Genomic DNA, 15,567 nt, shown 5'->3' on the forward strand with positions numbered 1-15,567 from the left:
AAATCTGATGAAAGTTCACTGACCTGAAACGTTAACTCTGTTTCTCTCCCCACAGATGCTGCCTGACCTGCTGTGTATTTGCAGCACTTTCAATAACATTATCTTTAAGCTTGTTGCAAGACTCCTCTCTCAGCCCACTGTTTCCTCTGTCATTCTGTTTGGTGGTTATAGTGAGACAGCATCAGCCCCAGACCGAGCAGAAAATAGTAGGCTCGGTGCTGAGTTAGTGCTGTCAATCAGGTCAATGAGTCAGGGTGCTGCAACCAATCTCAGCAGCCTCTGTGTCAGGTGGGAAAGGAGGGGAAAGTCAGAGCTCCCTGGCCTGTCTGTGCTGCAGTGACTCTGGTGTTTGTTAATGTGATGCATGAGGACAGGATTTGATGTCCACTGCCGCTCACTGATGAGTGACACATTGAAAATGGTGACTGAATGAAGCTGAGGAGCTTTCTCCTGGAACCTCATCCCTTTCAGAGGAGATTGAGTGAAACACACGACCATGGAAGTTAAACACACATGCTCCAGGGTAATATTACAAGTTCCAAACACACCCAATGCACATTGTGATGTTATGATTCCCCACTGTGAATGATCCATGTGTAGTATTACAAGCCCCAAACTTACTATATGGTTTTCTTTGTTTTTTCTGTAAACAAGATTTGACGTATCGTTCCAGCTCTCGTAGAGTCGTGGGCTTCAATGTTTCAAAGTCTATTTCAATCTCATCAGGGTTGGAGTCCCTAAGTGAGGGCTCCCTCGACTGAATGATGTGCACCACCCGACCCAGTTTTTCACCTGGCAGCTTGTTGATGTCGAGGCTCAGCTGACGTTTCTCGTCATAGGACATTGGCTGAGCTTCTTCCTCCTCTTCGGAGTCACAAACCAGAGTGGTCAGCTTCGCAGCCTTCTTCAGGGGTCTGGACACAAGGAAGTGACAGAAATATTCCAGGCGAAAGGAAGAACAAACTTGCATTGAAAGAGCAACAGCTCACATCCTCAGCACACATACCAAACAAGTTACTCTGCAAATGCAGTCACTGCCAATCATTCATTACAGTTAAAGGGTCAAACCCAGGGGTGGAACAGGAAAGGTGGGGTATCAGGGAGAGGATGGGGGTACAGGGTCAATGGAGAGACAGCGAAGAACATAAAATAAAAATGAGGAAGCTAAGAGTAAGAAAGGAAGTTGGGGGGAATTTATCACACAATGGGGTAGCCGAATTGTGTTTCTAAAGTTCCCAGGAACAGACACTGAAGTTGATAGACGACATGAGGTTTGGAGAATATTTGATGTGTTTTTAGATATACAATAAGCTGAGGGAGGTGGGGAGAAGGTGGGGTTGAGGGGAGGTGGGGAGAAGGTGGGGTTGAGGGGAGGTGGGGAGAAGGTGGGGTTGAGGGGAGGTGGGGAGGAGGTGGGGTTGAGGGGAGGTGGGGAGAAGGTGGGGTTGAGGGGAGGTGGGGAGGAGGTGGGGTTGAGGGAGGTGGGGAGGAGGTGGGGTGGAGGGAGGAGGTGGGGTTGAGGGGAGGTGGGGAGGAGGTGGGGTTGAGGGGAGGTGGGGAGGAGGTGGGGTTGAGGGAGGTGGGGAGGAGGTGGGGTGGAGGGAGGTGGGGAGGAGGTGGGGTGGAGGAAGGTGGGGAGAAGGTGGGGTGGAGGGAGGTGGGGAGAAGGTGGGGTGGAGGGAGGTGGGGTGGAGGGAGGTGGGGAGGAGGGAGGTGGGGAGGAGGGAGGTGGGGAGGAGGGAGGTGGGGAGGAGGGAGGTGGGGAGGAGGGAGGTGGGGAGGAGGGAGGTGGGGAGGAGGGAGGTGGGGAGGAGGGAGGTGGGGAGGAGGGAGGTGGGGAGGAGGGAGGTGGGGAGGAGGGAGGTGGGGAGGAGGGAGGTGGGGAGGTGGGGAGGAGGGAGGTGGGGAGGAGGGAGGTGGGGAGGAGGGAGGTGGGGAGGAGGGAGGTGGGGAGGAGGGAGGTGGGGAGGAGGGAGGTGGGGAGGAGGGAGGTGGGGAGGAGGTGGGAGGTGGGGAGGAGGTGGGATTGAGGCAGGTGGGGAGGAGGTGCGGTTGAGGGAAATGGGGAGGTGGGGTTGAGGGAGGTGGGGAGAAGGTGGGTTTGAGGGAGGTGGGGAGATGGTGGGGTTGAGGGGAGAAGGTGGGGTTGAGGGAGGTGGGGAGAAGGTGGGGTTGAGGGAGGTGGGGAGAAGGTGGGGAGAAGGAGGGGTTGAGGGAGGTGGGGAGGTAAGGTTGAGGGAGGTGGGGATAAGGTGGGGTTGAGGGAGGTGGGGAGAAGGTGGGGTTGAGGGAGGTGGGGAGAAGGTGGGGTTGAGGGAGGTGGGGAGAAGGTGGGGTTGAGGGAGGTGGGGAGAAGGTGGGGTTGAGGGAGGTGGGGAGGAGGTGGGGTTGAGGGAGGTGGGGAGGAGGTGGGGTTGAGGGAGGTGGGGAGGAGGGAGGTGGGGAGGAGGGAGGTGGGGAGGAGGGAGGTGGGGAGGAGGGAGGTGGGGAGGAGGGAGGTGGGGAGGAGGGAGGTGGGGTTGAGGGAGGTGGGGTTGAGGGAGGTGGGGTTGAGGGAGGTGGGGTTGAGGGAGGTGGGGTTGAGGGAGGTGGGGTTGAGGGAGGTGGGGTTGAGGGAGGTGGGGTTGAGGGAGGTGGGGTTGAGGGAGGTGGGGTTGAGGGAGGTGGGGTTGAGGGAGGTGGGGTTGAGGGAGGTGGGGTTGAGGGAGGTGGGGTTGAGGGAGGTGGGGTTGAGGGAGGTGGGGTTGAGGGAGGTGGGGTTGAGGGAGGTGGGGTTGAGGGAGGTGGGGTTGAGGGAGGTGGGGTTGAGGGAGGTGGGGTTGAGGGAGGTGGGGTTGAGGGAGGTGGGGTTGAGGGAGGTGGGGTTGAGGGAGGTGGGGTTGAGGGAGGTGGGGTTGAGGGAGGTGGGGTTGAGGGAGGTGGGGTTGAGGGAGGTGGGGTTGAGGGAGGTGGGGTTGTGGGAGGTGGGGTTGAGGGAGGTGGGGTTGAGGGAGGTGGGGTTGAGGGAGGTGGGGTTGAGGGAGGTGGGGTTGAGGGAGGTGGGGTTGAGGGAGGTGGGGTTGAGGGAGGTGGGGTTGAGGGAGGTGGGGTTGAGGGAGGTGGGGTTGAGGGAGGTGGGGTTGAGGGAGGTGGGGTTGAGGGAGGTGGGGTTGAGGGAGGTGGGGAGGAGGTGGGGTTGAGGGAGGTGGGGAGAAGGTGGGGTTGAGGGGAGGTGGGGAGGAGGTGGGGTTGAGGGGAGGTGGGGAGAAGGTGGGGTTGAGGGGAGGTGGGGAGGAGGTGGGGTTGAGGGGAGGTGGGGAGAAGGTGGGGTTGAGGGGAGGTGGGGAGGAGGTGGGGTTGAGGGAGGTGGGGAGGAGGTGGGGTGGAGGGAGGTGGGGAGAAGGTGGGGTTGAGGGGAGGTGGGGAGGAGGTGGGGTTGAGGGGAGGTGGGGAGGAGGTGGGGTTGAGGGAGGTGGGGAGGAGGTGGGGTGGAGGGAGGTGGGGAGGAGGTGGGGTGGAGGAAGGTGGGGAGAAGGTGGGGTGGAGGGAGGTGGGGAGAAGGTGGGGTGGAGGGAGGTGGGGTGGAGGGAGGTGGGGTGGAGGGAGGTGGGGAGGAGGGAGGTGGGGAGGAGGGAGGTGGGGAGGAGGGAGGTGGGGAGGAGGGAGGTGGGGAGGAGGGAGGTGGGGAGGAGGGAGGTGGGGAGGAGGGAGGTGGGGAGGAGGGAGGTGGGGAGGAGGGAGGTGGGGAGGAGGGAGGTGGGGAGGAGGGAGGTGGGGAGGTGGGGAGGAGGGAGGTGGGGAGGAGGGAGGTGGGGAGGAGGGAGGTGGGGAGGAGGGAGGTGGGGAGGAGGGAGGTGGGGAGGAGGGAGGTGGGGAGGAGGTGGGAGGTGGGGAGGAGGTGGGATTGAGGCAGGTGGGGAGGAGGTGCGGTTGAGGGAAATGGGGAGGTGGGGTTGAGGGAGGTGGGGAGAAGGTGGGTTTGAGGGAGGTGGGGAGATGGTGGGGTTGAGGGGAGAAGGTGGGGTTGAGGGAGGTGGGGAGAAGGTGGGGAGAAGGAGGGGTTGAGGGAGGTGGGGAGGTAAGGTTGAGGGAGGTGGGGATAAGGTGGGGTTGAGGGAGGTGGGGAGAAGGTGGGGTTGAGGGAGGTGGGGAGAAGGTGGGGTTGAGGGAGGTGGGGAGAAGGTGGGGTTGAGGGAGGTGGGGAGAAGGTGGGGTTGAGGGAGGTGGGGAGGAGGTGGGGTTGAGGGAGGTGGGGAGGAGGTGGGGTTGAGGGAGGTGGGGAGGAGGGAGGTGGGGAGGAGGGAGGTGGGGAGGAGGGAGGTGGGGAGGAGGGAGGTGGGGAGGAGGGAGGTGGGGAGGAGGGAGGTGGGGAGGAGGGAGGTGGGGAGGAGGGAGGTGGGGTTGAGGGAGGTGGGGTTGAGGGAGGTGGGGTTGAGGGAGGTGGGGTTGAGGGAGGTGGGGTTGAGGGAGGTGGGGTTGAGGGAGGTGGGGTTGAGGGAGGTGGGGTTGAGGGAGGTGGGGTTGAGGGAGGTGGGGTTGAGGGAGGTGGGGTTGAGGGAGGTGGGGTTGAGGGAGGTGGGGTTGAGGGAGGTGGGGTTGAGGGAGGTGGGGTTGAGGGAGGTGGGGTTGAGGGAGGTGGGGTTGAGGGAGGTGGGGTTGAGGGAGGTGGGGTTGAGGGAGGTGGGGTTGAGGGAGGTGGGGTTGAGGGAGGTGGGGTTGAGGGAGGTGGGGTTGAGGGAGGTGGGGTTGAGGGAGGTGGGGTTGAGGGAGGTGGGGTTGAGGGAGGTGGGGTTGAGGGAGGTGGGGTTGAGGGAGGTGGGGTTGAGGGAGGTGGGGTTGAGGGAGGTGGGGTTGAGGGAGGTGGGGTTGAGGGAGGTGGGGTTGAGGGAGGTGGGGTTGAGGGAGGTGGGGTTGAGGGAGGTGGGGAGGAGGTGGGGTTGAGGGAGGTGGGGAGGAGGTGGGGTTGAGGGAGGTGGGGAGGAGGTGGGGTTGAGGGAGGTGGGGTTGAGGGAGGTGGGGTTGAGGGAGGTGGGGAGGAGGTGGGGTTGAGGGAGGTGGGGAGGAGGTGGGGTTGAGGGAGGTGGGGAGGAGGTGGGGTTGAGGGAGGTGGGGAGGAGGTGGGGTTGAGGGAGGTGGGGAGGAGGGAGGTGGGGAGGAGGGAGGTGGGGAGGAGGGAGGTGGGGAGGAGGGAGGTGGGGAGGAGGGAGGTGGGGAGGAGGGAGGTGGGGAGGAGGTGGGTAGGAGGTGGGATTGAGGCAGGTGGGGAGGAGGTGCGGTTGAGGGAAATGGGGAGAAGGTGGGGTTGAGGGAGGTGGGGAGAAGGTGGGTTTGAGGGAGGTGGGGAGATGGTGGGGTTGAGGGGAGGTGGGGTTGAGGGGAGGTGGGGAGAAGGTGGGGTTGAGGGAGGTGGGGAGAAGGTGGGGTTGAGGGAGGTGGGGAGAAGGAGGGGTTGAGGGAGGTGGGGAGGTAAGGTTGAGGGAGGTGGGGATAAGGTGGGGTTGAGGGAGGTGGGGAGAAGGTGGGGTTGAGGGAGGTGGGGAGAAGGTGGGGTTGAGGGAGGTGGGGAGAGGGTGGGGTTGAGGGAGGTGGGGGGGAGGTGGGGTTGAGGGAGGTGGGGTTGAGGGAGGTGGGGAGGAGGTGGGGTTGAGGGAGGTGGGGAGGAGGTGGGGAGGAGGTGGGGTTGAGGGAGGTGGGGTTGAGGGAGGTGGGGTTGAGGGAGGTGGGGTTGAGGGAGGTGGGGTTGAGGGAGGTGGGGTTGAGGGAGGTGGGGTTGAGGGAGGTGGGGTTGAGGGAGGTGGGGTTGAGGGAGGTGGGGTTGAGGGAGGTGGGGTTGAGGGAGGTGGGGTTGAGGGAGGTGGGGTTGAGGGAGGTGGGGTTGAGGGAGGTGGGGTTGAGGGAGGTGGGAGGAGGTGGGGTTGAGGGAGGTGGGGAGGAGGTGGGTTGAGGGAGGTGGGGAGGAGGTGGGGTTGAGGGAGGTGGGGAGGAGGTGGGGAGGAGGTGGGGTTGAGGGAGGTGGGGTTGAGGGAGGTGGGGTTGAGGGAGGTGGGGAGGAGGTGGGGTTGAGGGAGGTGGGGAGGAGGTGGGGTTGAGGGAGGTGGGGAGGAGGTGGGGTTGAGGGAGGTGGGGAGGAGGTGGGGTTGAGGGAGGTGGGAGGAGGTGGGGTTGAGGTAGGTGGGGAGGAGGTGGGGTTGAGGGAGGTGGGGAGGAGGTGGGGTTGAGGGAGGTGGGGAGGAGGTGGGGTTGAGGGAGGTGGGGAGGAGGTGGGGTTGAGGGAGGTGGGGAGGAGGTGGGGTTGAGGGAGGTGGGGAGGAGGTGGGGTTGAGGGAGGTGGGGAGAAGGAGGGGTTGAGGGAGGTGGGGAGGTAAGGTTGAGGGAGGTGGGGATGAGGTGGGGTTGAGGGAGGTGGGGAGGAGGTGGGGTTGAGGGAGGTGGGGAGGAGGTGGGGTTGAGGGAGGTGGGGAGGAGGTGGGGTTGAGGGAGGTGGGGTTGAGGGAGGTGGGGAGGAGGTGGGGTTGAGGGAGGTGGGGAGGAGGTGGGGTTGAGGGAGGTGGGGAGGAGGTGGGGTTGAGGGAGGTGGGGAGGAGGTGGGGTTGAGGGAGGTGGGGAGGAGGTGGGGTTGAGGGAGGTGGGGAGGAGGTGGGGTTGAGGGAGGTGGGGAGGAGGTGGGGGAGAGGGAGGTGGGGAGGAGGTGGGGGAGAGGGAGGTGGGGAGGAGGTGGGGGAGAGGGAGGTGGGGAGGAGGTGGGGGAGAGGGAGATGGGGAGGAGGTGGGGGAGAGGGAGGCGGGGTCGAGGGAGGCGGGGAGAAGGTGGGGTCGAGGGAGGCGGGGAGAAGGTGGGGTCGAGGGAGGCGGGGAGAAGGTGGGGTCGAGGGAGGCGGGGAGAAGGTGGGGACGAGGGAGGCGGGGAGAAGGTGGGGTCGAGGGAGGCGGGGAGAAGGTGGGGTCGAGGGAGGCGGGGAGAAGGTGGGGTCGAGGGAGGCGGGGAGAAGGTGGGGTCGAGGGAGGCGGGGAGAAGGTGGGGTCGAGGGAGGCGGGGAGAAGGTGGGGTCGAGGGAGGCGGGGAGAAGGTGGGGTCGAGGGAGGCGGGGAGAAGGTGGGGTCGAGTGAGGCGGGGAGAAGGTGGGGTTGAGGGATGGAGAAGGTGGGGTTGAGGGATGGAGAAGGTGGGGTTGAGGGATGGAGAAGGTGGGGTTGAGGGAGGTGGGGAGAAGGTGGGGTTGAGGGAGGTGGGGAGAAGGTGGGGTTGAGGGAGGTGGGGAGAAGGTGGGGTTGAGGGAGGTGGGGAGAAGGTGGGGTTGAGGGAGGTGGGGAGAAGGTGGGGCTGAGGGAGGTGGGGAGAAGGTGGGGCTGAGGGAGGTGGGGAGAAGGTGGGGCTGAGGGAGGTGGGGAGAAGGTGGGGCTGAGGGAGGTGGGGAGAAGGTGGGGCTGAGGGAGGTGGGGAGAAGGTGGGGCTGAGGGAGGTGGGGAGAAGGTGGGGCTGAGGGAGGTGGGGAGAAGGTGGGGCTGAGGGAGGTGGGGAGAAGGTGGGGTTGAGGGAGGTGGGGAGAAGGTGGGGTTGAGGGAGGTGGGGAGAAGGAGGGGTTGAGGGAGGTGGGGAGAAGGAGGGGTTGAGGGAGGTGGGGAGAAGGAGGGGTTGAGGGAGGTGGGGAGAAGGTGGGGTGGAGGGAGGTGGGGAGAAGGTGGGGTGGAGGGAGGTGGGGAGAGGGAGGTGGGGAGAGGGTGGGGAGAGGGAGGTGGGGAGAGGGAGGTGGGGAGAGGGAGGTGGGGAGAGGGAGGTGGGGAGAGGGAGGTGGGGAGAGGGAGGTGGGGAGAGGGAGGTGGGGAGAGGGAGGTGGGGAGAGGGAGGTGGGGAGAGGGAGGTGGGGAGAGGGAGGTGGGGAGAGGGAGGTGGGGAGAGGGAGGTGGGGAGAGGGAGGTGGGGAGAGGGAGGTGGGGAGAGGGAGGTGGGGAGAGGGAGGTGGGGAGAGGGAGGTGGGGAGAGGGAGGTGGGGAGAGGGAGGTGGGGAGAAGGAGGTGGGGAGAAGGAGGTGGGGAGAAGGAGGTGGGGAGAAGGAGGTGGGGAGAAGGAGGTGGGGAGAAGGAGGTGGGGAGAAGGAGGTGGGGAGAAGGAGGTGGGGAGAAGGAGGTGGGGAGAAGGAGGTGGGGAGAAGGAGGTGGGGAGAAGGAGGTGGGGAGAAGGAGGTGGGGAGAAGGAGGTGGGGAGAAGGAGGTGGGGAGAAGGAGGTGGGGAGAAGGAGGTGGGGAGAAGGAGGTGGGGAGAAGGAGGTGGGGAGAAGGAGGTGGGGAGAAGGAGGTGGGGAGAAGGAGGTGGGGAGAAGGAGGTGGGGAGAAGGAGGTGGGGAGAAGGAGGTGGGGAGAAGGAGGTGGGGAGAAGGAGGTGGGGAGAAGGAGGTGGGGAGAAGGAGGTGGGGAGAAGGAGGTGGGGAGAAGGAGGTGGGGAGAAGGAGGTGGGGAGAAGGAGGTGGGGAGAAGGAGGTGGGGAGAAGGAGGTGGGGAGAAGGAGGTGGGGAGAAGGAGGTGGGGAGAAGGAGGTGGGGAGAAGGAGGTGGGGAGAAGGAGGTGGGGAGAAGGAGGTGGGGAGAAGGAGGTGGGGAGAAGGAGGTGGGGAGAAGGAGGTGGGGAGAAGGAGGTGGGGAGAAGGAGGTGGGGAGAAGGAGGTGGGGAGGAGGTGGGGTTGAGGGAAATGGGGAGAAGGTGGGGTTGAGGGAGGTGGGGAGAAGGTGGGGTTGAGGGAGGTGGGGAGACGGTGGGGTTGAGGGAGGTGGGGAGACGGTGGGGTTGAGGGAGGTGGGGAGACGGTGGGGTTGAGGGAGGTGGGGAGACGGTGGGGTTGAGGGAGGTGGGGAGAAGGTGGGGTTGACGGGAGGTGGGGTTGAGGGGAGGTGGGGTTGAGGGGAGGTGGGGTTGAGGGGAGGTGGGGAGAAGGTGGGGTTGAGGGGAGGTGGGGAGAAGGTGGGGTTGAGGGGAGGTGGGGAGAAGGTGGGGTTGAGGGGAGGTGGGGAGAAGGTGGGGTTGAGGGAGGTGGGGAGAAGGTGGGTTTGAGGGAGGTGGGGAGGAGGGGAGGTGGGGAGAAGGTGGGGAGGAGGGGAGGTGGGGAGAAGGTGGGGTTGAGGGGAGGTGGGGAGAAGGTGGGGTTGAGGGGAGGTGGGGTTGAGGGGAGGTGGGGTTGAGGGGAGGTGGGGTTGAGGGGAGGTGGGGTTGAGGGGAGGTGGGGTTGAGGGGAGGTGGGGTTGAGGGGAGGTGGGGTTGAGGGGAGGTGGGGTTGAGGGGAGGTGGGGTTGAGGGGAGGTGGGGTTGAGGGGAGGTGGGGTTGTGGGGAGGTGGGGTTGAGGGGAGGTGGGGTTGAGGGGAGGTGGGGTTGAGGGGAGGTGGGGTTGAGGGGAGGTGGGGTTGAGGGGAGGTGGGGTTGAGGGGAGGTGGGGTTGAGGGGAGGTGGGGTTGAGGGGAGGTGGGGTTGAGGGGAGGTGGGGTTGAGGGGAGGTGGGGTTGAGGGGAGGTGGGGTTGAGGGGAGGTGGGGTTGAGGGGAGGTGGGGTTGAGGGGAGGTGGGGTTGAGGGGAGGTGGGGTTGAGGGGAGGTGGGGTTGAGGGGAGGTGGGGTTGAGGGGAGGTGGGGTTGAGGGGAGGTGGGGTTGAGGGGAGGTGGGGTTGAGGGCAGGTGGGGTTGAGGGCAGGTGGGGTTGAGGGCAGGTGGGGTTGAGGGCAGGTGGGGTTGAGGGCAGGTGGGGTTGAGGGCAGGTGGGGTTGAGGGCAGGTGGGGTTGAGGGCAGGTGGGGTTGAGGGCAGGTGGGGAGAAGGAGGGGTTGAGGGAGGTGGGGAGAAGGTGGGGTTGAGGGAGGTGGGGAGAAGGTGGGGTTGAGGGAGGTGGGGGGGTGCGGTTGAGGGAGGTGGGGAGGAGGTGGGGTTGAGGGAGGTGGGGAGGAGGTGGGGTTAAAGGAGGTGGGGAGAAGGTGGGGTTGAGGGAGGTGGGGAGAAGGTGGGGTTGAGGGAGGTGGGGAGAAGGTGGGGTTGAGGGAGGTGGGGAGAAGGTGGGGTTGAGGGAGTTGGGGAGAAGGTGGGGTTGAGGGAGGTGGGGAGGAGGTGGGGTTGAGGGAGGTGGGGAGAAGGTGGGGTTGAGGGAGGTGCGGAGAAGGTGGGGTTGAGGGAGGTGGGGAGAAGGTGGGGTTGAGGGAGGTGGGGAGAAGGTGGGGTTGAGGGAGGTGGGGAGAAGGTGGGGTTGAGGGAGGTGGGGAGAAGGTGGGGTTGAGGGAGGTGGGGAGAAGATGGGGTTGAGGGAGGTGGGGAGAAGATGGGGTTGAGGGAGGTGGGGAGAAGGGGGGGTTGAGGGAGGTGGGGAGAAGGGGGGGTTGAGGGAGGTGGGGAGAAGGGGGGGTTGAGGGAGGTGGGGAGAAGGGGGGGTTGAGGGAGGTGGGGAGAAGGTGGGGTTGAGGGAGGTGGGGAGAAGATGGGGTTGAGGGAGGTGGGGAGAAGGGGGGGTTGAGGGAGGTGGGGAGAAGGGGGGGTTGAGGGAGGTGGGGAGAAGGGGGGGTTGAGGGAGGTGGGGAGAAGGGGGGGTTGAGGGAGGTGGGGAGAAGGGGGGGTTGAGGGAGGTGGGGAGAAGGGGGGGTTGAGGGAGGTGGGGAGAAGGGGGGGTTGAGGGAGGTGGGGAGAAGGGGGGGTTGAGGGAGGTGGGGAGAAGCGGGGGTTGAGGGAGGTGGGGAGAAGCGGGGGTTGAGGGAGGTGGGGAGAAGGGGGGGTTGAGGGAGGTGGGGAGAAGGGGGGGTTGAGGGGGGTGGAGATATGGAAGGATGGGGAGTTGCTCTATTAATGAGTTTATTGGGAATAAAGGCCTTTTTCCGTTCTTGTAAATACTTCTGCTTTCCGACATTTAAATCCAATCTGATCACCCCTTACACACGAAAGCTCACACAGAAAATTCCCACTCACTTTCCTTTGGCAGCAGAGGCAATACCCATTCTCCCTGCCCCTTAATCTCTCTCTTACTGTGCCAACTCTCCCTCACCCTCCTGCCTTTTTCCCATTGCCCTGCCAATTTTCTTTAGTTCAAGTATTTCTCCAACTCCCTTTTGAAAGTTATTATTGAATCTGCTTCCACTGCCCTTTCAGGCAGCGTGTTCCAGATCACAACAACTCACTGTGTCAAAAAAGAATCTCACCTCCCCCTCTGGTTCCTTTGCCAATTATCTTAAAATCTGTAACCTCTGGTTCGTGAATCCCTGCCAGTGGAAGTAGTTCCCCTCCTTATTTAGTCTATCGAAGTGCCTCATGATTTTGAACATTTCTATTAAATCTCCCCATCAAGTTATTATGGCATAAGAGGTAGCCATTCAGCCCATCGAGCCCATGCTGTCTCTCTGTAGAGCAATCCAGTCCGTCCCATTCCCCCGCTCGATCCCTGTCGCCCCGCAAGTTGACTTTGCTCAAGTGTCCACCCAATTTCCTTTTGAAATCATTCAACCTCCCGCTTCCACCACCCTCGTAGATAGTGAGTTCCAGGTCATTCCCACTCACTGTGTAAAATAGTGCTTCCTCACATTCCCCACATCTCTTGCCCAAAACCTTCAATCTGTGTCCCCTGGTCCTTGTACAATCAGCTAATGGGAGCAGCTTTTCTTTGTCTACCTTATCTAAACCTGTCATAATCTTGTACACCTTGATCAAATCTCCCCTCAATCTCCTTTGCTCCAAGGAGAACAATCCCAGCTTCTCCAACCTAACCTTGTAACTAAATCCCTCATGCAGGGAAATGCAGCAAGGTGGATACAAATAAAAGCAAAATACTGCAAATGCTAGAAATCAGAAATAAAAACAAGAAATGCTGGAAATGCTCAGCAGGTCTGGCAGCATCTGTGGGTAGAAAAGCAGAGTCAACGTTTCAGGTCAGTGACCCTTCTTCAGAACTGGCAAAGGTTAGAAATGTGATCGGTTTTAAGCAAATAAAGCAGGGGAGGGGCAAGAGATAACAAAAGGCAAGGTGTTGATAGGACAGGGTCACAGAGAATAACTGACGAGAAGGTCATGGAGCAAAGGCGAACAATATGTTAATGGTGCACTGAAAGACAGAACGTTAGTTCAGAGAGGGTGTTAATAGACAGAAAAATGAACAGTCCTGGCCCAAAGCATAAACATGACAAAAACAGTGGGCAAGCACATGGTAAGAAAAATGAATGATGAAACAAACTGAAATAACATAAAAGAAAAAGAAAAAAGAACTGAAAATAAAAAGGTGGATACAAAATTGGCTCAGTGGCAGGAAACAAAGGGTAATTGTTGACGGGTGTTTTAGCGACTGGAGGGCTGTTTCCAGTGGCGTTCCGCAGGGCTCAGTACTGGGTCCCCTGCTTTTTGTGGTGTATATTAACAACTTGGACATAAACATAGGAGCCATGATCAAGAAGTTTGCAGACACAATGATTGGCCATGTGGTAGATAGCGAGGTGGATAGCTGTAGGCTGCAGGAAGATATTGATGGTCTGGTCAGATGGACAGAAAAGTGGCAAATGGAATTCAACCTGGAGAAGTGTGAGGTGTTGTATATAGGGAGGTCAAACAAGGCAAAGGAATACACGATAAATGGGAAAATACTGAGAGGTGTAGAGGAAGTGAGGGACCTTGAAGTGAATGTCCACAGATCCCTGAAGGTAGCAGAACAGGTTGATAAGGTGGTTAAGAAGGCATATGGAATCCTTTCCTTTATTAGCCAAGGTATAGAATGTAAGAGCAGGGAGGCTATGCTGGAACTGTATAACTCATTGGTTAGGCCACAACTTGAGTACTGTGTGCAGTTCTGGTCACCTCATTACAGAAAGGATATAATTGTACGAGAGAGGGTACAGAGGAGACTTACGAGGATGTTGCCAGGACTGGAAAAATACAGCAATGAGGAAAGATTGGATAGGCGGAGGTTATTCCCCTTGGAACAGAGAAGGCTGAGGGGAGATCTGATTGAAATGTACAAAATTTTGAGGGGCCTGGATAGAGTGGAGGTGAAGGGTCTATTTACCTTAGCAGAGAGGTCAGTGACGAGGGGGCATACATTTAAAGTGATCGGTAGAAAAATTAGAGGGAAGATGAGGAAACCGCTTTTCACCCAGAGGATGGTGGGGGTCTGGAACTCACTGCCTGAAAGGGTAGTTGAGGCAGAAACCCTCAACTCATTCAAAAGGAGTCTGGATATACACCTCAAGTGCCGTAATCTGCAGGACCACGGACCAAATGCTGGAAGGTGGGATTAGAAGGGGTGGATTGTTTTTCGGCCAGCACAGACACGATGGGCCAAGTGGCCTCTTTCTGTGCCTTAAACTTTCTATGATTCTATGATCCCTGGAACCATTCTGGTAAATCTCCTCTGCACCCTCTCAAGGACCCTCACATCCTTCCTAAAGTGTGGCGACCAGAACTGGACACAATACTCCAGTTGAGGCCTAACCAGAGCTTTATAAAAGTTCAACATAACTTCCCTGCCTTTGTAATAAATACCTCTATTTATAAAGTGCAAGATCCCATATGCTTTGCTAACTGCACTCTCAATATGTCCTGCCATCTTCAAAGATCTGTGCACATGAACTCCAAGGTCCCTCTGCACCATTTAGTCTATACTGCCTCTTCCTATGCCTTCTGCCAAAATGCATCAACTCACACTGCTCTGTATTAAATTCAATCTGCCACTTGTGCACCCACTCTGCTAGCCTATCTATGTCCTGTTGCAGTCGATTGGTATCATCCTCACTGTTTGCCACACCTCCTAGTTTGGTATCATAACCAAATTTTGAAATTTTACTCCGTAGTCCAAGATCCAAGTCATTTATACAGAGCAAAAAAAAGCAGTGGTTCCAGCACTGACCCTTGGGGAACACCACAGTCTACCATCCTCCAGTCTGAAAAACAACCATTTACCATGACTCAGTTTTTTGTCCTGAAGCCAATTTTTCATCCAATCTGACACTTATCCTCCTATTCCATGAGCCACAATTTTGTTAACTAGCCTTTCCTTACAATCCATATAGACAATATCCACTGCATTCCCTTCAGCAATCTTCTCCTTACTTCATCAAAAAATTCCTAGAATTCTCTGCTCTAGGCTCTTATAATCCCAGTTTCTCCAGTCCTTCATCTGTGGAATCATTCTAGTAAATCTCCTCCGCACCCTCTCCAAGGCCTTGACATCCTTCCTAAAGTGTGGTGCCCAGAAGTGAACACTGTAGTCCAGATGGGGCCTAACCAGTGATTTAGAAAGGGTTTAGCATAACTTCTTTGCTTTTGTACTTGATGCTTCTGTTAATAGATTTAACACGTCTGTAATTCGAGTCTCTATCTACAGATTCCGAGCTGCTACGGCAGTTTCTGGGTGTCGTACCTGGTCAGAGAATTTGCACTAACGGGCTTCTTGCTGCTGTGTTTCTTGGACTGCGCTTGCTTGGTTGCCTGAGAGGACTTCCCCTTCTTCTCCTCCTCCACTTTCACTTTGTGTTTTTCCTTCTTTTTTTTCTCCTTTTTCTCTTTCTCTCTCTTCTTCTTGGGTTTGCTGACAGGAGCCTGGGACAAAGCCGCCAGCTGTTCGTGAACAGCTTTCAGCTGTGGGGACAATATAATTAAAATAAAGATTTTATTCAACGTTCAACAAAATCTGGCAACTTTCACACTGCACTGATCATCAGTCAGCTTATTGGCCCCTGGCATTCAAACATCAACACCAGTTATCAGCCATGGCTCAATATGCACCCGAGTCAGGAGCTCATGGTTTCAGGTCTCACTCCAGAGACTTGAGATCATAATCCAGGCTGACATTCCAGTGCATTACTGAGTGAGCTGAGCGAGTGCCGCAGTGTCAGACGGTCAGTACTGAGGGAGCTCTGCACTTTCGGAGGGTCAGTACAGAGGGAGTGCCGCAGTGTCGGACGATCAGTACTGAGTGAGCTCTGCACTGTCGGAGGGTCAGTACTGAGGGAGTGCTGCACTGTCGACGGTCAGTACTGAGGGAGCGCCGCACTGTCGGACAGTCAGTACTGAGGGAGTGCTGCACTGTCGGAGGGTCAGAACAGAGTGAGCTCCGCACTGTCGGACCGCCAGTACTGAGGGAGCGTCGCACTGTCGGAGGGTCAGTACTGATGGAGTGCTGCACTGTCAGAGGGTCAGTACTGAGGGAGTGCTGCACTGTCAGAGGGTCAGTACTGAGGGATCGCCGCACTGTCAGAGGGTCAGTACTGAGGGAGTGCTGCACTGTCAGAGGGTCAGTACTGAGGGAGTGCTGCACTGTCAGAGCTGCTGTCTTTCAAATGGGTAATTAAACCGAGGCCGCCTCTACCCTCTCAGGTGGACTGAAAGATCCCACTGGACTAATGTGACTGGTATCATTTGAATTAAGAATAGGGGAGTTGTCTACAGAATGCTGGCACCAAACTCTCAAAACAACTTCAATAAAACAGATTATCTGGTCATTATTACATCGCTGTTTGTGAGAACTTGTGTGCAAATTCTTTGCCACGTTTATGACATTTAAAAAAATTCTTCCATTAGTGTTGCTGGCAGGACAGCATTTGTTGCCCCATCCCTAACTGCCCTTGAATTGAGTTGTCTTACTAGGCCATTTC

General features: G+C 59.2%; 1 protein-coding gene across 6 annotated transcripts in view; it reads right to left on the reverse strand.

The window, feature by feature from the left end:
- Positions 1-15,567, reverse strand: part of LOC137347545 (bromodomain-containing protein 3-like) — a 78,468-nt gene that overhangs the window by 21,837 nt on the left and 41,064 nt on the right. For all 6 annotated transcript variants that reach the window (XM_068012015.1, XM_068012014.1, XM_068012013.1 and 3 more), the window contains 2 exons: positions 14,334-14,551; positions 622-914 (listed from right to left, as the gene is read on the reverse strand). In XM_068012015.1, the coding sequence (XP_067868116.1) occupies positions 622-914; positions 14,334-14,551 (511 nt within the window). The remainder of the gene's footprint in view (positions 1-621; positions 915-14,333; positions 14,552-15,567) is intronic.

The sequence above is a fragment of the Heterodontus francisci genome, chromosome 32 (genome assembly GCF_036365525.1).
Source record: "Heterodontus francisci isolate sHetFra1 chromosome 32, sHetFra1.hap1, whole genome shotgun sequence".
In the NCBI taxonomy this organism is placed as follows: domain Eukaryota; kingdom Metazoa; phylum Chordata; class Chondrichthyes; order Heterodontiformes; family Heterodontidae; genus Heterodontus; species Heterodontus francisci.